Here is a 20,267-nt window from a genome sequence, read left to right on the forward strand (position 1 = left end):
AGGCAGAGAGAGAGACAGAGAGAGAGAGAGAGAGAGAGAGAGAGAGAGAGAGAATCCCAAGCAGGCTCTGCACTGTCAGCATAGAGCCTGATGCAGGGCTCAAACTCACAAAACTGTTAGAACATGACGAGCCTAAACCAAGAGTCGGATGCTTAACTGACTGAGCCACCCAGGTACCCCTCATCTAAACTTTTCTATTTAAATTTGAGATGTTTCTATTAAGATGTTTCTATGTTTTCTATTTAAATTCAAACTTTTCTCTAAAAGAGACAGAGTGAGTCAGAGAGAGGGAGGGGAGGAGAAAGAGAGAGAGAAAGAGAGAGAAGGAGAGAGAGGAGAATCTTAAGCAGGCTCCACACTCAGCATGGAGCCCAGTATGGGGCTTGATCCCACAACCCTGGGATCATGAGCTGAGTTGAAATCAAGAGCTGGTCAGTCAACTGACTGACTGAGCCACCCAGGTGCCCCTCACCTAAAATTTTTCTTTTTAAATTTAAGATGTAAGAGGACAGCTGGGTGGCTCAGTTGGTTAAGCATCTGACTCTTGGTTTCAGCTCAGGTCATAATCTCATGGTTCATGAGTTCAAGCCCTGCTGACACGTTTGAGAATTTCTCCCTCTCTCTCTGCCCCTCCCCCACTCCCTCTCTCTCTTTCTCTCAAAATAAATAATCAAAAAGAATAAAAAAATAAAATCTGAAACCTTATACATAATATAAAACAAGTGACATACAAAAACAAAGACATGGAAATAAAGGAATGTAAACAAATAAGGGAAGACTGTTATATGGATCAATGGCGATAACATGCTGAAAAGTATGCCAGCTCTCTGCCAGAGAGCTCTAAAGAAAAACAAACCGATAAAACCAAAATAATCAGAAAAACAGCAAATGAAGGACCACTATGGTAGAGAGGGTGTTATCTATTATCAATTACAAATTTAAAACATACCACACTTTCCTCATTTTGCCATTTAAGTAGGTTCCACAGGAAATGACCATGTTCCAATACCTAGCACTGTACTAGAAAAAGATGATGTCAAAAAGCTTAAGATACAATCTCTAGGTCAGGGCAACCTTGGTTAACCAAACATTCACTCTTCTTACCTTCCTGTGAGCTGCCTTTTCCCCTTAGAAATCCCAAACTCCTTTTCCTTTCCTTTAGCTCAGGAAGATAAATAAACTGCAATCAAGTTGCTGCCTTTTGAGTCTCCTACCTCTGTGGGACTCCTAGATGTGCATAAGTATATGTGCCCAATTAAAATTTAGTTTTTCTGCTGTGAAAAAGAAAGCTTAATATACAGCTTTCTTAAAATGCATAAAAAATCGGGGAGCTAAAACATATTCATTCACTTTAAAAATATCTATTAAACACCTAGTATGGGTCAGCATCTATTTAGGTCCTGGGGACAGAGCGGTGAGAAAAAATGTCAAAAAGTCTTAGCCTCATGACCATTATATAATAAATAACAATAAGTAGGGGTGCTTGTGACTCAGTTGGTTAAGCTTCCAACTCTTGATCAGCTCAGATCATCATCTTTTTTTTTTTTTAATGTTTTATTTATTTCTAGGAGAGAGAGAGACAGCGTGAACAGGGGAGGGTCAGAGAGAGAGGGAGTCACAGACTGAAACAGGCTCCAGGCTCCGAGCTGGCAGTCAGCACAGAGCCCGACGCGGGGCTCGAACCCACGAACCGCGAGATCATGACCTAAGCGAAAGTCGGACGCTTAACCGACTAAGCCACCCAGGCGCCCCAGCTCAGATCATCATCTTACAGTTTGTGAGATTGAGCACCCAGTCGGGCTCCACACTGACAGCGTGGAGCTGGGAATCTCTCCCTCCCTCTCTCTCTGCCCCTCTCCTACTTGCACGCTTGTGCACATGTGCACTTTTCTCTCTCAAATATGTAGATAAACATTTAAAAAATGACAATAAGTAAATATATATAGTATGTTAGAAAGTAATAAGTGCTGGGTCGCCTGGGTGGCTTAGTCATTTAAGCAGCAGACTTAGGCTCAGGTCATGATCTCGAGGTTCATGGGTTCAAGCCCTGCACTGGGCTCTGTGCTGACAGCTCAGACCCTGGAGCCTGCTTCAAATTCTGTGTGTATCTCTCTCTCTGCCCCTCCCCTGCTTGTGCTCTGTCTCTCTTTGTCTCTCAAAAGATGAATAAAAATGTTAAAATTTTTTAAAAAAAGAAAGTAATAAGTGCTTAGGAGAAAAATAAATCCGTGAAGGAGGATTGAGAGTGCCAGGGAAAAAGGATTTGCAATTTCAAGAAGGGCGGCTGGGAAACACTTCACTGAGAAGGTGACATTTACTTTTATTTGTTTACTTATTTTTTAAAAATTTAATGCTTATTTATTTTTGAGAGAGAGTGAGTGGGGGAAGGGCAGAGAGGGAGACAGAGAATCCAAAGCAGGCTCTGGGCTGTCAGCACAAAGCCCAATGTGGGGCTGGAAGCCACAAACCTCAAGATCATGACCTGAGCCAAAGTCAGATGCTCAACTAACCGAGCCACCCAGGCGCCCCAAAAAGGTGACATTTAAATTACCTTTTGATGAACAGAAGTTCTTAACGTTAATGTAGTTTAACTTATCAATCTTTTATTCTATGTTTAGCATTTTTGCCTCTTGTTTAGGCAATTTTGTTCCATCCCCAAAGTCACAAGATATTGTCCCCTATTTTCTTTCCAAATTTTAAACATTTTTGACACCTAAGCCATTATTCTGAAGTTATTGTGTGTATGTGTGCGTAGGGATCAATTTTTAATTTTTATTCTTATTGATAACCAATTTCTCCAGCTTACTTATTAAATAATTCCTTCTTAAGAAATAAATGGTTTGTTCTTTCCTCCACTGATCTGTCATTTCACCTGTTATATACAAAACCTTTTCTGAGTGTGTGTGTACATATGTGTGCATGAGCATGCTATGTGTGTCTATGTGTATGTGAGTGTGTGTGTTTACATGAGTGTGTATGAGAGTGTGTATGTTATGGGTGCACATATCTATGTTTGTGTGTGTGTGTGAATATGTGAGTGTGTGTGTGTGCCTGTGTGTATGTGTGTGTCTGTTTCTGGACTCTCTGTTGAATTGTGTTGGTCAAGCTGTCTATTCCTAAGCCAATATGACATTGTAATAACTATATAGTTTTATAATAAGTCTTGGTAATGGTAGGGTGAATCCGCTGTCCTTGTCTTTCTCAGAAATATCTTAGCCATTTTTGGGTCTTAAGTCTCTCATAAATGTTTTAGAGTAAACTTGTCAAATTCCATGACAAACCCTATTAGGATTTTCACTAAAACTACTTTAAAGTAAATAATGAACTCTGGGGAGAATAGACACATTATTGTAAGTCTTTCTATTCATGAATGTAGCTATAGCTCCATTTACTTTGATCTTTAGTATCTGTTAGTCAAGTTTTATAATTTTCTGCATATAGGCTTTAAACATTTCTTGTTAGATTTCTTCCAGGGGAATTAATTCTTAGCTGTGTCTATGCATGTGCATGTTTGTGTGCTGCTGTTGTAGATGCCTTTAAAAAATGTGTTCTAATTATTTGTTGCTGGTATACAAAAATGCAGTTGGCTTTTGTACACTGATCTTACATGCAAGCCACCTTGCTAAGCCTTATTATTTCCAATAATATGTGTTTTAGATGTTCTGCATCAGTGTGGTGGCCAGCTTCCAAGTTGACCCTAGTAGTTTCTGTCTTCTGGTAATCACACCCTATGTAGTTCTCTCTCACACTATACTAGAGGATGTCCACGTGACAAGTAAATTATGACAGAAGTGATGGTGTGTCATTTCTAAGATTAGCTTATAAAAGACTGTACCTTCTGTCTTGGGCTCTTCCGTGTGTGTATATCGTATTATACTATCTTATATTACATGTAAGTGCTCTGGGGGAAGTTATGTCACGAACAGCCTTCTGGTGAGGCCACATAGAAAGCCGTTTGCCAACAGCTATGTGAGCTTGGAGGGAGATTCTCCAGCCTTTGGTTAAATATCTGGAGATTGAAATGATGGCCAACAGTCTGACTGCAAACTCATAAAATACAAATCCAGAACCACCCAGCTTAGCTACTCCCAGATTCCTGATCTTCAGAAACTGTGTGATAATAAATACTTTTTGTTTTAAGTTGCTAAATTTGGGTTAACTTGTTATGAAGTAGTAGCTAACTAATACAGATTTTGATGCTTGAGTACAGTGCTCCTGTAACAAAACCCTGAAATGTAGGAGTAGCTCTGGAGTGTTTCAGGGGACGGGAGCTGAAAACGCTGTAAGGATTTTGAGGAAAGCATTAGTGAAAGATTAAAGTGTCTTGAACACACTGTTCGTAGGAGTTTGGAGTTTGAGGAGGTTGCCAATAAGGATTTACAGAGAAGTGAGGAAACTCTTATTGGAAACTAGAGGAGAGGGGATACTTGCTATGTGGTGGGAGAAGATTTAGCAACACTGTCACAGGAAGTAATGTGGAAGGGAGAAAATGTACTTAATGAATTATTCATAGGATTTACCTTCATGTTTAACATTTTATTTGTTTTCCCTTGCCCCATGAATTTCAGACCTTCCTTCTGAGATCATATTCCCTTTACTTAAGTAAAACTTTTAGTAATTCCTCTAAAGCAGGTCTCTTTGTGACAAATATTGTCGGGTTTTGTTCATTTGCAAATGTCTTTAATTTTCCCTCATTACCGAAAGATAATTTTGCTGGATGCATAATTCTGGGTCAATAGTGTTTTTATGACATTTAGATATTATTCCACTAAGTTCTGGTTCTCACGATTATTGTTCAAAGTTCACTCCAATTGTGACTCTTTTGATCTCTTTTTTCCTCTGGTTTCCTGTAGTTTTGCTCTTTGTCTTTGGTGTTCTGCAGTTTCACTATTATGCATCTAGGTATGGATATAATCTTATTTTGCTTAAGATGTATTTTGTTTCTTGCATCTGTGATTCAATTTTTCATCAGTTCTGGAAAATTCAGACATTATATTATTAGGTATTGTCATTATTCTTTTGTCTCTAATGTCTTTTTTTCCCTGAGATCCCAATTAGATATATGTTAGACCTTCTTGGTCTATATCCTAAGTCTCATAATCTCTTCATATTTTTACTTTCTTTACCCCTTTTTGATCCATCATTCTGCAATTAATCATTTCTTCAACTGTCATTGATTTCAATCTCACAATTATACTTTTTCTTTTAAGAGGCTCCATTTGTTGTTTTTTCAAGTCTGTCTATTCTTTAGTTTCTTTTATACTCATCTTTCTAACTGCATCCAATACTTCTTTAGCCATTTTATATGTAGCTATTTGCACTCTGCATCTGACATCATCTACAGTCCTCAGAGGTCTAAATATGTTGACTCTTGATTCTGTGGACTTTCACTCACAGTGGCTTATCATTTCATGTATTTGGAAGGCAGGTTTGCTCACCACTATACCACCAATGCTGTATTTGTTGATATTTATCTGTGAGGGCATTGCTGAGGTAGCTTCCCAGCTCTTCCACACTGTTATATAATCTTTCTAAAACCTTTCTATAAATCTTTTTTTTTTTTTTGATCATTCTTCTGCTTAGCTTTCTTCAATTATTCCCCTGTTGACTACAGAATGGCTTCTTAGTGTGGTACACAAAGTCTTTCATGATTTGACCTCAAATGATTCATTTAAATTTATTCTCTACCACTTCCACTTGTAGTTTATTCTATAGTAGTTTAACATTAAATCCAACCAACTTTCTTACACTTTTGTTCCTCAGCACAAATTGTTCTTTCTGTCTGAAAGCCTTGCCTATCATTTGTCTATTTGAGAAACTCCTAACAACTATTTCAGAGAGATGCTTCTTTGATCCTCTNCATGACCTGAGCGAAAGTCGGACGCTTAACCGACTAAGCCACCCAGGCGCCCCCGTCCTCTTAAAAATTTCGATAATCATGGGCACCTGGGTGGCTCAGTGGGTCTATCCCTTGGTTTAGGCTCAGGTCATGATCTCACCGTTTTTAGGTTCGAGCCCTGTGTTGGGCTCTGCGCTGGCAGTACTGAGCCTGCGTGGGACTTTTTCTCTTTCTCTCTCTGCCCCTCCCCCACTTGTACTGTCTCTGTCTCTCTCAAAATGAATAAATAAACTTTAAAAAAACTTTTTAAAAAAGGAACACAAAGAAAAGTAGGAGAAAATATAAGTAAATATTTCACTAGTCTCAGATTAGGGAAAGATTTTCTTTCTTTTTTAAATCTTTTTTTAAGTTTATTTATTTATTTTGAGAGAGAGAGAGCATCTGCAAGCAGGGGAGGAACAGAGAGAGAGGGGAAACAGAGAATTCAAAAGTGGACTCCATGCTGACAGCAGTGGGCCAATATGGGTCTTGAACTCACAAACCTGAGAGATCATAACCTGAACCGAAGACGGAAGCTCAGCCAACTGAGCCACCCAGATGCCCCAGACTTTATAGTCTTAATACGTAAAGAACTCTTACAAATCAAGAGATTCTATCACAGAAATCTGCTATTTCCTTCTTGTTCTCAGTGCCAAGACAAAGTTAAGGCTAGTTCTTTTTTAACTTTTACTTTTGCAAAGCTTCATGATTGATCCTTCCACTAGTCACCCCTCTCCAAACCATCCCTCCTTGGTTACTAGAGGTATCTTTCTAAAATACAAGTGTCTTCCTTGAAATCCCAAATGGCTAACTATTATCTAAATGAGAAGAAACAAGAGAAAAGAAAAGAAAAGAAAAGAAAAGAAAAGAAAAGTCAAACTCCGTAGGTTGATATTGAAACCCTTCTTCTCACCTTTCCAGCCTCTTCTCTGGCCTGCCCTCTTGTGATCCTCATGTGCTAATCTTGCTCCCTGTGCCCCACTTTCCCTCACTGGCACACACACATTGGGCGATCTCTTCTACAGNTACTAGAGGTATCTTTCTAAAATACAAGTGTCTTCCTTGAAATCCCAAATGGCTAACTATTATCTAAATAAGAGAAGAAACAAAAGAAAAGAAAAGAAAAGAAAAGAAAAGAAAAGAAAAGTCAAACTCCGTAGGTTGATATTGAAACCCTTCTTCTCACCTTTCCAGCCTCTTCTCTGGCCTGCCCTCTTGTGATCCTCATGTGCTAATCTTGCTCCCTGTGCCCCACTTTCCCTCACTGGCACACACACATTGGGCGATCTCTTCTACAGAACTGCCCTCCTCTCTACCTCCAGCATCCCTACCTCATCTGTCCAATCTGAACTCCTTCCCTAATGCTCCGTTCAGAGCCTCACTTGCCTCCCAAGCAGTCAGCCTCTCTTTCCTCTCTCTCCCTCCCCAGTACTTGAAACACACCATTATCAGCACTGGCTGGATTACAGTTTTAATATAAAATTAAAATGTGTTTTAATTTATATATTTAAATTATAATTAGTCATCTGGATGTCTGTTTCTGCCCCCCTACCTTCTTCTTTTAATGAAGGAGCATCTCTATTTGATATCTCTATTCAATCCTAACCCTACAATAGCACATAGTAAGTGCTAAGTGAATATTGTGAGAAAGGAGAATATTTTATTAGATAGAAGGAATTATATAACTTTTGGTAGAAAATGAATTATAGAACTTACTTATTTATTTATTTTTAAAGTTTATTTATTTTGAGAGAGATAGAGAAAGCGAGAGAGAGCAGAAACAGGGGAGGGGCAGAGAGAGAGGGAGAGAGAACCCCAAGTGGGGCTTGAACCCATGAACCATGAGATCATGGCCTGTGCCTAAATCGGGGGTTGGACGCTGGACTGACTGAGCCACCCCAGGTGCCCCCAAGAATGTTTTTAAACTGATAAGAACATATACTACACTTGATCTTAGCCAAAAGGCTGAGAAGCAATCCCAAGAACATTTTTAAAAGGCAGTTTACAAAATATAAAAAACTTTCAAGTACATAGCCAAAAAAATTGCAAACATTTCTAAGCAAAAAAAATTTTTTTTTCTAAGTAAAAATTTTCTAAAGCTGGTTGTAATAAATGGAAATTCTTTGCACACTAAAAATGCCCTTAAAAATAGTTTGTTTCTCATTTTGAGTAGAGTAGGGACACTTTCTAAAATTTGTTTTACCTTATTATTTTCTCTAATAAAACTTAGGCTTACAAATTAAAGAATTATACATATTCTGAATTGGTAAAAATATTCTGAATAATTAAAGAAATTATAATGGGAGTGCAGCTGGCTGACTCAGTCAGGAGGCCACATGACTCTTGATCTCAGGGTTGTTAAGTTCAAACCCCACATGGGTGTAGAGATTACTTAAAAATAAATCCTTTTTTAAAAAGTTCATTTATTTCGAGAGACAGAGAAGGAGAACGAGCACATGGGAGGGGCAGAGAGAGGTAGAGGAAGAATCTCAAGCAGGTTCCACACTGTCAGCACAGAGCCTGACTAGGGGCTTGATCTAATGAATGCGAGATCATGTTCTGAGCCAAACCCAAGAGTTGTATGCTTAACTGACTGAGCTACCCAGGTGCCCCAAAAATAAAGTCTTAAGAAAACAAAATGGTATCTCTACCACTGCTGATTATCACTTAGTAGAAACCTGTGGACTAACAGACTAACATTCTTTTTCAAAAGTGGAGAAATTTGTTCAACTCTATTCCTGCTTTATTCCACTGAACTAACTGTACCTCCCATTTCAGCACCTCATCAGTCTTAGCGCTATTACTCTGAACTCTTTCTATTGAAACAACTCACAGGAAGAATGTTCCAATTCTGTTTGCAGGTGTCGTATTAAGATTGTCTGTCATCTGCTGAGTACTTGAGCTTGGGTCTGGTACTGTGCCCGGTTACAAAAAAGGAATCGTTATTCTGCCCACAGGAGAATAATAGTCCAGTTGAAGAAGTAACATGAAAACACACATAAAATAATCAGAAAATACTTCAAGGCAATACTTAGTGGTAGTGTCAAATTCTGTGCCACACTAGTTTCATGGTACGGAAGCTGTGAGGTGGTCAAGGAAGGCCTGTTAGGGCACTTGATTTGTAGGAAGAATTTGAGCTATTGGAAGTAAGGGGGAAGACACCTGCCTGGGAACACATTGTACCTGAGATTTTCTCCATCTCTTCTAGTAGCTTTTCCAAGTCTTTGTTCAGGTCTGACAGCATTTTCAGCATGTTGTCATAGTTTCTTTCTCCAGGATCAGAATCAGCCATCTAGATAGTGCACAGAAAGAAGATACAGTGAGACAGACTGACGTTTCTTTTTTTTTTTTAATTTTTTTTTTTTAATGTTTTATTTATTTCTAGGAGAGAGAGACAGCGTGAGCAGGGGAGGGACAGAGAGAGAGGGAGTCACAGACTGAAACAAGCTCCAGGCTCCGAGCTGGCAGTCAGCACAGAGCCCGACGCGGGGCTCGAACCCACAAACCGCGAGATCATGACCTAAGCGAAAGTCGGAAAGTTGGACGCTTAACCGACTAAGCCACCCAGGCGCCCCGACAGACTGACATTTCAATTCCAGCTCTATTACCTATTACCTATGCCTAGATAGCCTAAGCCAGAAACCCGAGGTCATCTTTAATTCCTCCTTATCTTCTTTTCCTGACCAAAGGGGTCACTGAAACTCACCAATTTTATTTGTTCATGAAATAAATATTTAATCATCTATGGGTCAAGAAGGCCTGGTGTCTGGGAGTCGCCAGTGAACTGAACACTGCCTTTGTGGAACTTACAGCCTGGCCCAGCTCTTTAAAGTCTCTATCATAGTCTCTTCCTCTCTCTCTCCAAAGTGGCAGCTTAAATTGAGGTCCATTCTGTTATCCACCATTGGATAGATTCACTGAGCATCTACTATGTGTCAGATGTCTCCTATGGATGTGGATACTGCAGTGTATTTGTAGATCCAGACAGAAAAACCCATGCCCTCATAGAGCTTCCATTCCATGGGAAGAGATGAATACTAAACAACGGAACGGTAAGCATACCTTCAGTTTGTGGTCACTGCACAAAGAAAACAGGACAGGGTGGTTTAATAGAGAGGATCTTTCACAGGGAGGGGTGCTTTTGCTTATAAAGTCAGATACGTCTTTTCTAATGAAGTGACATTTGAATTGACACCTGAATGATAAAAAGGAGTTGGTATATAAAGAGCTAGGGGGAGAGTTCTAGAAAGAGGGAATGGCTCAAGAAAAGGTGGGAGTGGCCCTGATGTTATGCTTTAAGGCATGGAAAGAAAGTATAGAATAGCGTTGAGGAGAAAAGTGGTATGAGATGAGATCAGCTAGGTAGGCAAGAATTTTTTTTTTTTATTTGAGAGAGAGAGAGAGAGCACACGTGTGTACACACACGTGAGCAGGGTAGAGAGAGACAGAGACAGAGATACAGAGGGAGAATCCCAAGCATGCTCCATGCTCCTCAGTAAGGAGCTCGAGGCAGGGCTTGATCCCACAATCCAGGGATCATGATCTGAGCTGAAATCAAGAGTCCAACGCTCAACCAACTGAGCCACCCAGGTGCCCCCAGGATTTTGGTTTTGAGGGTGAGGGAAAGCCAAAGGAAATTGAGGGCAGGGGATTATGTTTTAAGATAATGACTCCAGGGGCGCTTGGGTGGCTCAGTCAGTTAGTGGTCAACTTCAGCTCAGGTCATGACCTCACGGTTTGTGGGTTTGAGCCCTGCATCAGGCTCTCTGCTGTCAGTGTGGAGCCTGCTTCAGATCCTCTATACAGTCCCCCCACCCCTCCGCTGCTCATGTGCTCTCTCTCTCAAAAAAACAAAACAAAACACACACACACACACACATTAAAAAAAGATAATGACTTCAGCTGCTGTCTGTAAACTGGATTATTGCAGATGGTTGAGAGGAGGCAAGAGTGGGAGAACCAGTTGAGAGAGCATTAGAATGATCTAGAAATGGATGTGGCTTGGACTAGACCAGTGTGGTAGGTAATGATATCAATGGTGAAAAGTGGAAGGGTTCAGGCTATAGTTTGGAAGATGAGCCAAAATAATTTGGAAGATGATCTGATGTGTCTAGATTTGCATGGGTAAATGGTAGGGAGAGAGATATCAAAATGACTCCTAAGTTTTATGATAACAGTTTGATGCATGGTGGTGTTTTTTTAAATGTTTGTTTATTTTTGAGAGAGACACACACACAGTGTGAGCAGGGGAGGGGCAGAGAGAGAGGGAGACACAGAATCTGAAGCAGGCTCCAGGCTCTGAGCTGTCAGCACAGAGCCCAACGAGGGGCTCGAACCCATAAGACATAGATCATGACCTGAGCTGAAGTCAGATGCCCAATCGACTGAGCCACCCAGGTGCCACTGCATGGTGGTGTTATTAACTGAAATGGGAAAGACTAAGAGAGGAACAGATTAGAAGGGAAACCAAATGCTCTATTTTGAATATGTTAATATAAGATGCCTATTAGCCCTCCAAGTGGAGATTCAAACAGGCAGTTGAATATATAGGCCTGGAGCTCAGGAGAAAGGCTGGAGTTGAAAATATAGAGTTTGGAACTAATGGTACAGGCTCTCTTCACCTTTCATTTGGACTATTTTCATAAATTCTTGACTGGACTTCCTGCTTTTAGCTTCATCTTGTCAAATCCATTTTCTAGTTCACCTCCAGAATGACGTTACCTAACATGCAAATCTGACCATGTCACTCTCTTTGCAAACTTTCAATAGCTCCCATCTTCTTTCAGGATAAAATATAATCTCTTTACTATAGGTAAAAGATCCTTTATAATCTAGATCCTGAGTGTACCCATTCTCATCCAGTTCTGAATTGTGACCAAATAATTGAAGAAAGCCTTAAGAGATCTAGAATTTAGCTGTGCCTGGGTGGTTCACTTGGCTGTGTCCGACTTCAGCTCAGGTCCTGATCTCAAGGTTTGTGAGTATGAGCCCCACATTGGGTTCTGCACTGACAGTGTGGAGCCTGCTTGGGATTCTCTCTCTCTCTCTCTGTCTCCCCTTCTCTCTGCCCCTCCCCCACTTGCATTCCCTCTCTCTCTCAAAATAATAAACTTAAAAAAGAGAGATCTAGGGGCACCTGGGTGGCTCAGTCGGTTAAGCGTCCGACTTTCGCTTAGGTCATGATCTCACGGTTCGTGGGTTCGAGCCCCGCATCGGGCTCTGTGCTGACTGCCAGCTCAGAGCCTGGAGCCTGTCTTCAGATTCTGTGTCTCCCTCTCTCTCTCTGTCCCTTCCCTGCTCATGCTCTGTCTCTCTCTGTCTCTTATTTTATTACATTAAAAAAATTTTTTAAAAAGAGAGACCTAGAATTTAATGAGATATTATTTAAAATCTGTAAGAGTTGTATATTTCCATGAAATGTTATAAAAAATATCAATGAAGGGGCGCCTGGGTGGCTTAGTCGGTTGGGCGTCCGACTTTCGCTTAGGTCATGATCTCACGGTTCGTGGGTTCGAGCCCCGCNACAAAGCTCTGTAAGATTAAAAAATCTACAGTTTTCCTACAAAAGAGCTAAAGAAATAAAAAATATAATAAAATAATTCTATCAGGTGGGGGTTGCAAAAATCTTTGTGAAGGCAAAGAAGTAGATAATGACACAATTCATATCTAAGTTGTGGGGGGTACTTGCTCAATTCATTAATTTATAAGATTGCAGTTATATTCTTTTACCCATATATTTAGCACATATTTATTGAGCATTATTTTAGATTTTGAAGATACAGCAGTGAACAAAACAGGTTAAAATCCCTGGTTTCATGGAATTTATATTCCATGGTGAGAGGAGATAATAAACAAGATTAATAAGTGAAATAAACATAAGAAGGGGATAAGTACCAAGGAAAAAAGTCAACCAGAGACGGAGTGTGGAAGGGAGTGTATGTAAGGTGGTGACTGCAATTTAAGTAAGTGTACAGGCTTGTTGTGATGAGCACCAGATGATGTACGGAAGGAATGATTAATATTAACTGTATGTTAACTAACCAGAATTTAAATAAAAACTTAAAAAGAAACAAAACAAAGGAGTAAAGGGGGAAAAAAAAGAAAGAGGGAGGCAAACAAAGAAACAGACTTAACCACAGAGAACAAACTGAGAGTTACTAAGAGGGAGGGAGGTTGGGGGATGGATTAAGTAGGTGATTAGGGATTAATGTGTAAGTACCAAGTGCTGACTGAAAGTGTTGAATTGCTCACTATATTGTACACCTGAAATGAAGATTGCACTGTATGTTAACTAAATAGAATTTATTTTATTTTTTTATTTTATTTTGAGAGAGAGAGAAAGAGGGAAGCAGGGCTCATCCGAAGCAGGGCTCATCCGAAACAGGGGCTTGCGTTTTACCCGAAGCAGCGCTCATGCTCACCCTATGTGGGGCTCGAACTCACGAACCGTGAGATTATGACCTGAGCCAAAGTTAGATGCTTAATTACTAAGCCACCTAGGTGCCCAACTAAATATAATTTAAATAAAAACTTAAAAATAAATAAATGTACAGGGAAGGTCTTGCTGAAGTGATTTTGACTAGAGACTTGTAGGAAGTGAGAGAACGAGTCATACAGATATCTGGGAAAAGTGCATCCCTGGCAGAGAAGAGTAAGAACAAAGGCCCTGAGCTGGATGAGCTGGAGGAGGAGCAACAAAGCCAATGTAACTGGTACAGAGAGAGAAGGGGAGAGCGGTAGAAGATGATGTCAAGATGGAGGGGAGCAGAATTATGGTGGGACTCATAGTCCACCAAAAAGACTCTGGCTTTTTCTCTGAGTGAGATGGGAGCTGGGAGAATGGTAATCTGATTCATGTAATCACTGGATTGAGAGTAGCTTGTTTGGACATGAGCAGAAGAAGGGAGACTAGGAGGCCATTGGAATAATGCAGGTAAGAGATAATAGCTTGGATCAACAAAGGAATGATGTAAATAGTATGAAGGAGAATAATTCAGGAAATATTTTAAGCACAGGGACAACAAGATTTGCTGATGAGTCAATGTGGAGTCACGGATGACACTCAGATTTTTGACAGGGCAACCAGAAATGGAGATAACATTAGCTGAGATGGGGGCAACTGGAAGACACTAGTTTGTGTGGGGAAGAAAGAACCCAGTTTTGAACATATTAAGATGCCTATGAGGCATCTGAGTGGGTATGATGAGTAGGCAACTGGATAAAGGAATTCAGAGGAGTAGGCAGGCTAAAGATAGAAACTTGGGAGTCATCAGCATATAGATGCTATTTAAAGACATGAGAATGGGTGAGATCAAGGGAATAATACAGATGGAGAAGAGGTCCATCATCAAGTTTGGGGAGATGTGAAGGATCGAGCCAAAGTGACTGAGGAAGAGGGGCCAGAGAGGTAGAAGGAGAACCAGCCCAGAGTCCTAAGTAAAGTCCAGATTCTCAGAGTGTCCCTGGGCCCCAGCCAGTGTCCTCTGATCATGTGACACCTCAGCAAGCTGAGAAGACAACTCTAAAGAGTACCAGAGAAAGGAACTCCAAATATTGGATGAGATAAAGTCAGTGCTTCCTTGGTGGGTGAATAACTTACAATGTTGAGAAGGTAAGAAATGAAGATAGGACATGTTCAAGACCATAGAAAAACTAGAATTACTGAGGATGTTTGGTATTTTATGCATTTCTATGTTTAAGAGAATTTGGCTTATTAGAGTAACAGGTCAGCTTTGTCATTCTAGCTTAAAATGTGAAATTGATTATTGCTTATAATTTTAAGTCAAAATCTTACTAAGTTTATACAGAGATTAAGGACATTTAATGGAATCTGAGGTTCATTATATTTATTAGTTTGACTTATGGTATTTATCAGATTTAAGAAAGTGGGAAGGTTTTGGGGCGCCTGGGTGGGTCAGTTGGTTAAGCGTCTGACTTCAGCTCAGGTCACCATCTCACAGTTCATGAGTTTGAGCTCAGCATTGGGCTGTGTGCTGACAGCCTGGAGCCTGAAGCCTGCTTCAGATTCTGTGTCTCCCTCTCTCTCTCTCTCCCCCTCTCATGCTCTCTCTCTCAAAAATAAATACACATTAAAAAAAAAGAAAGAAGGAAGATTTCTTATTAAGACAATTGAGGTACTGAAAGAAATTAAAAAATTAAGTTTATAATTTTATTTAGTTTAAATTTACAAATGGAACAAAAACATAACATTATTATTTAAATTTGCTAGCCTACAATGAAATTAAAAGTTTAGAAAGAGGGCACCTGGGTGGCTCAGTCAGCTGAGCGTCCAACTTCAACTCAGGTCATCATCTCGTGGTTAATGAGTTCCAGTCCCATATCGGTTGCTTGTGCCTGTCAGCACAGAGACCACTTTGGATTTTCTGTTCCCCTCTCTCTGCCCCTTCCCTGACTTGTGCTCTCCCAAAAAGAAATAAACATTTTAAAAAACCCTTTAGAATGAGATAATCTTATTGAGGATATGTAATCTAATAATCTAATTTAGAATAACATTTATAAATGAAACTTAAATGCTCAAGAAAAACTGGATTTTTAATATTAGTTACTTTAATAAAATAAATATTAATTTTTAAAATCAAAGTAAACATTTAAATACTCTTTTTTCTCTAAGTAATGCCTTTTTTTAATATATATTTTTATTTATTTCTAGGAGAGAGAGACAGCGTGAGCAGGTGAGGGTCAGAGAGAGAGGGAGACACAGGCTCTGAAACAGGCTCCAGGCTCTGAGCTGGCAGTCAGCACAGAGCCCGACGCGGGGCCCGAACCCACGAACCGCGAGATCATGACCTAAGCGAAAGTCGGACGCTTAACCGACTAAGCCACCCAGGCGCCCCATCTAAGTAATGTCTTTTAAGGCACCAAAGCTCATATTTATCAATATCTAGCCATGTTCTCATATGTACCCTAAGCTTCAGTCATACCAAAGATTTGGTAAATTGGGGTGTCTACCATATGCCAGCCAGCACTACAGAAACTGGGGATTAAAAAATAAATAGGCAGGGGGCACCTGGATGGCTCAGTTGGTTAAGTGTCTTACTTTGGCTCAGGTAATGATCTCACAGGCTCCTGAGTTTGAGCCCTGTATCCGCTCTCCACTCTCAGCATGGGAGCTTGCTTTAGATCTGTTTCCCTCTCTGCCCCCGCCCTCCCCACGCACCCCGCACGTGCACATTCTCTCTCAAAAATAAATAAACATTAAAATAAATAAGTAAATAAATAGGTACACAGTTTGCCATCAAGGAAATAAGTCTGGTAGAAAGAGACCTGCTGTACAGCAAGATTCTTTGAAGAGTAAGAGCCATTCATCCAAATGTCCTTTCTCAGTTTCAAACCAAAGCCTTCTCATATACAATGGCCCTTACAGCCACGTCACTGAGAACTCTGAAAACACCATGTTCTCTCTTGCCTCCGTGTGTTTATATATATTATTCTACTGCCTGAAATACCCTTCCCTCACTCTTGTTTTAAACACTCAGTTCAAGGGTCACTTTTATAAGTCTCTTCTTGCCTTTCTTTTTTTTTTTTTTAAGTTTATTGTCAAATTGGTTTCCATACAACACCCAGTGCCCATCCCAATAAGTGCCCTCCTCAATGCCCATCAGCCATTTTCCCCTCTCCCCCACCCCCCATCAACCCTCAGTTTGTTTTCAGTATTTAAGAGTCTCCTTACATTTCTTTTATTTTTTTAATGTGTTTTTTTTTTTNTTTTTTTTTCAGAGAGAGAGACAGCGTGAGCAGGGGAGGGTCAGATAGAGAGCGAGATACAGAATCTGAAACAGGCTCCAGGCTCCGAGTTAGCTGTCAGCACAGAGCCCGACCCAGGGCTCGAACCCACGAACCGAGAGATCAAGACCTGAGCTGTGGACGCTTAACCGACTGAGCCACCCAGGCGCCGCAAGAGTCTCCTTACCTTTCTAATCAGCCACATTAGATGTGTTCACCTCTTTTATGTTCTCACAACTTCTACACCTCCTTCAAGTCAGATACTGTTCTAAGCATTTACATCTTTATAAGAACCCTATAAAGTAAGTACTATTATTATTCCAATTTACAGATAAGGAAAACAAGGCTCAGAGAAATTAAATTGTCAGACAGCAAAGACACAGAGCTAAGAATTAGGCCCTGACAATCTGGCTGCAGTCTGCGTGCTCACATATTATTCTACTGGTATGCAATAAATTCTTGATAAATATGTGAGTGAACACAACTGATGAAATGTAGTAAGCAACTAAAGAAAAACTTCTGTGTACCCTGAAATCCTGGACTAGAATCCAGACTCTGCCATTTACTGGAAAGTTATCCAATCTCTTTAAGTCTGTTTCCTCTTCTGTAAAATGGAAATGGTAGCTCCTTTGTAGGTTATTGTGAGGATGCACATAACTATGGATAAAGTAGGCACCCAAATAAACAACTTAAATAATTGGCGTGACTGTATGTGTAACACAAGGTACACACAGAGAATATTTTAGTATAATTAGGTGAGAAAGAGATATGAATCTAATAATATAAAAGATAATATTTATTTCATGCTTAATATGTGCCAGGAACTGCGTAAATTCTCAACAAACATTGACTGATTTCACAACAATGTGACAAAGTTAAGTGCTATTATTCTCCCTGTTGTACAGATAAGGAAACAGGATCGTGGAAGAATCTAACCAAAGTCACATAGCTAAATAGCAGTAGGAGGCCTGGATTCAAACCCAGTCCTGATTCTAGAGATGGAGCTCATTAGCACTACATTTTCTCACAACTGCCTCAGACAATACAGTGGGTGGTTTTGAGCCTGACAGATGGAACAAAGGGGGAGAAAGAATGGGGGTAGAGGGATGGAACAAAGAGGCTCTAGGAGTTCAACATGGGCAGCCTGAGTGTGTGGTGCCTATGGCGTGTCCAGGTGAAGCGATTTAACAAACAGTTGAAATACAGGATTGGAGGCCAAAGAGAGGGTAAACTGAAAATAAAGATTTGATGGTAGCTTAAATTTTGGGAAGAGATAAAGCCATTCACAGTGAATGTATGAAAGGAGAAGGGAAAATGAACTTGGAAAAGCCCTTAAAAACCAGCCCTTAGGAGCAGAAGGAAGTAAGACCATAAAAGGCACTGATAAACAGAAATGTAGAGAACTGGGGAGTGTGTAGCTGAGATCACAGAAGAAAGGAGGGACTGGCCAATTAATTCATTTAGTTGACAAATTATTGAGTGTCAAAAACTGTTTTAGGTGCTAGCAGTATATTAACAGACAAACGACAATAATCCTTGCCCTTGTGGATTTTACATTCTAGTTGAGGGAGACAGATACATAAATACATAATTTATGTATACAAATACAGAATATATACATCTATAAAAGATATATGTATGTAAATACATAAGCACATAAAATGTCAGGTGGAAATAAACACTATGGAGAAAATAAAGCAGAGTAAGGTAGGCTACAAAATGACGGAGTTGGAGGGACTACTGGATATATGGTGAACTATGGAAATACCCTCTGAGAAGGTGAATCTTCAAATAGACTCAAGAAAGTGAGCACGTGAGTCCTGTGGATATCTTGGGGGAAGAATATTATGCAGAGGGAACAGGAAATAAAAAGCCTTGACGGTAAATGTGCTTGGATGTGGTTGAAGAACAAGAAGGCTAGAAATGCTGGAGTGGAGTGAAGGAGGGTAGGATGTTAGGAGATGAGGCTGAAAGACTGGGGAGGATATTGCAGTTTACATAAGACTTTGGCTTTTATTCTGAGTCATATGAGGAGACGTTAGAGAAATTTTACAGAGATGATATGTTTTGAATTATGATTTAAAAGGATCACTCTGGCTGCAATGTTGAGAACAGACTGGGATGGAAATGGTAGAGCAGAGAGGGAAGTGCTGTAAAACTCCAGGTAAGGGATGGCAAGGCTTGGACCAAAGTGTTAGAAGTGGAAGTAGTGAGGGGGTGCCTGAGTGGCTCAGTTGTGGTTAAGCCTCCGACTCTTGGTTTTGGCTCAGGTCATAATCTCATGGTCCCGCGACAGAGCTCCGTGCTGGGTGTGGAGCCTGCTTAAGATTCTCTCTTATCCTCTCCTTCTGTCCCTCCCCACCCCACCCCCGCTCACGTGTGTGCACATGCACACATGCTCTTTCTCTCTCAAAAAAAAAAAAAAAAAGGTGAAACAGTGAGAAGTGACTGTATTCTAAATATGTTGTAAACATTGAGCCAACAGTATGTCCTGGCATCCAAGCAGAAATGTAAATCTGGGATGTGGTGAAAGGCCTGGCTGAACATCCTTATTTGGGAGTCACTGGGGTACAGAAGACACTTAAAGCCATGGGACTAGTTGAGATCTCCTAGGAAGTGAGAGTAGATGGAAGAGAGGTCTGACCTCCTCAATGCTTAGAATTTGGGGAGAAGAGGAACCAGCAAAGGAAACTGAAAGGCAGCAGCCAATGAGGTAGAAGAAGAACAAGGAGACCTCAATGTCTTGGAAACCAAGCAAACAAAGTAAACAAAGAGTGATCCGTTGTGTCTCATTTAAAGTAGCATAAAGAGAGGCGCTTGGGTGGTTCAACCGATTCAGCATCCTACTCTTTTTAAAATTTTTTTTTTTTTTATGTTTTATTTATTTCTAGGAGAGAGAGAGACAGCGTGAGCAGGGGAGGGTCAGAGAGAGAGGGAGTCACAGACCGAAAGAGGCTCCAGGCTCTGAGCTGGCAGTCAGCACAGAGCCCGACGCGGGGCTCGAACCCACAACCACGAGATCATGACCTAAGCGAAAGTCGGACGCTTAACCGACTAAGCCACCCAGGCGCCCCTCAGCATCCTACTCTTGATTTTGGCTCAGGTCATGATCTCATGGTTCACGGGATTGAGCCCCACTGCTCTGTACAGACAGTGTGAATGGAGCCTGCTTGGCATTCTCTCTCTGTCCCTCTCCAGCTCACACATTCTCGGGCGTCCACGCACACTTTCTCTCAAAATAAACAAACATTTAAAAAAGCATAAAGAATAAAAAGTTACCATGGGTTTGACAATCTGAAGGTCACTGGTAATCTTGACACAAGTTGTTTTCATGAGGTGGCAGGGACAAAAGCCTGATTGCAATGTGTTTACAGAAAGGGGAAAAAGAGAAGTAGAAACTTGTGTGTTCTGGTTCAAAGAGAAGCAGAGAGAGGATCAGTAGCTGGACTGTAATGTGCAGTCACAGGTGTCTCTTGTTTTATGCTGGGAGATGTTACACCAATGTCAAACATTACAAAAGGACCGAATGAATTTAGGACATTTTATTTGGGTGTCAGGTCTCACTAAGTAACAGTAACAATAACAACAAGATTTCCATGAATAAATAATTAATGAAGCATTAGACAAAACAGATAGGACACACAGA

General features: G+C 40.5%; 1 protein-coding gene and 1 pseudogene across 3 annotated transcripts in view; both read right to left on the reverse strand.

The window, feature by feature from the left end:
- The window catches only part of SYCE3 (synaptonemal complex central element protein 3), a 29,060-nt gene that overhangs the window by 7,041 nt on the left and 1,752 nt on the right, over window positions 1-20,267 (reverse strand). For 2 of the 3 annotated variants that reach the window (XM_077757878.1, XM_077757876.1), the window contains exon 2: window positions 9,062-9,170. In XM_077757878.1, coding sequence (XP_077614004.1) covers window positions 9,062-9,170 — 109 coding nt within the window. Of the gene's footprint in view, window positions 1-9,061; window positions 9,171-19,900; window positions 19,964-20,267 lie in introns of those variants that run through there. The other variant, XM_077757877.1, reaches the window with a different exon arrangement.
- LOC144226634 (U2 spliceosomal RNA) lies at window positions 7,746-7,855 on the reverse strand (annotated as a pseudogene).

Source organism: Crocuta crocuta, unplaced genomic scaffold (genome assembly GCF_008692635.1).
Source record: "Crocuta crocuta isolate KB4526 unplaced genomic scaffold, BGI_CrCroc_1.0 scaffold143, whole genome shotgun sequence".
NCBI classification, from domain to species: domain Eukaryota; kingdom Metazoa; phylum Chordata; class Mammalia; order Carnivora; family Hyaenidae; genus Crocuta; species Crocuta crocuta.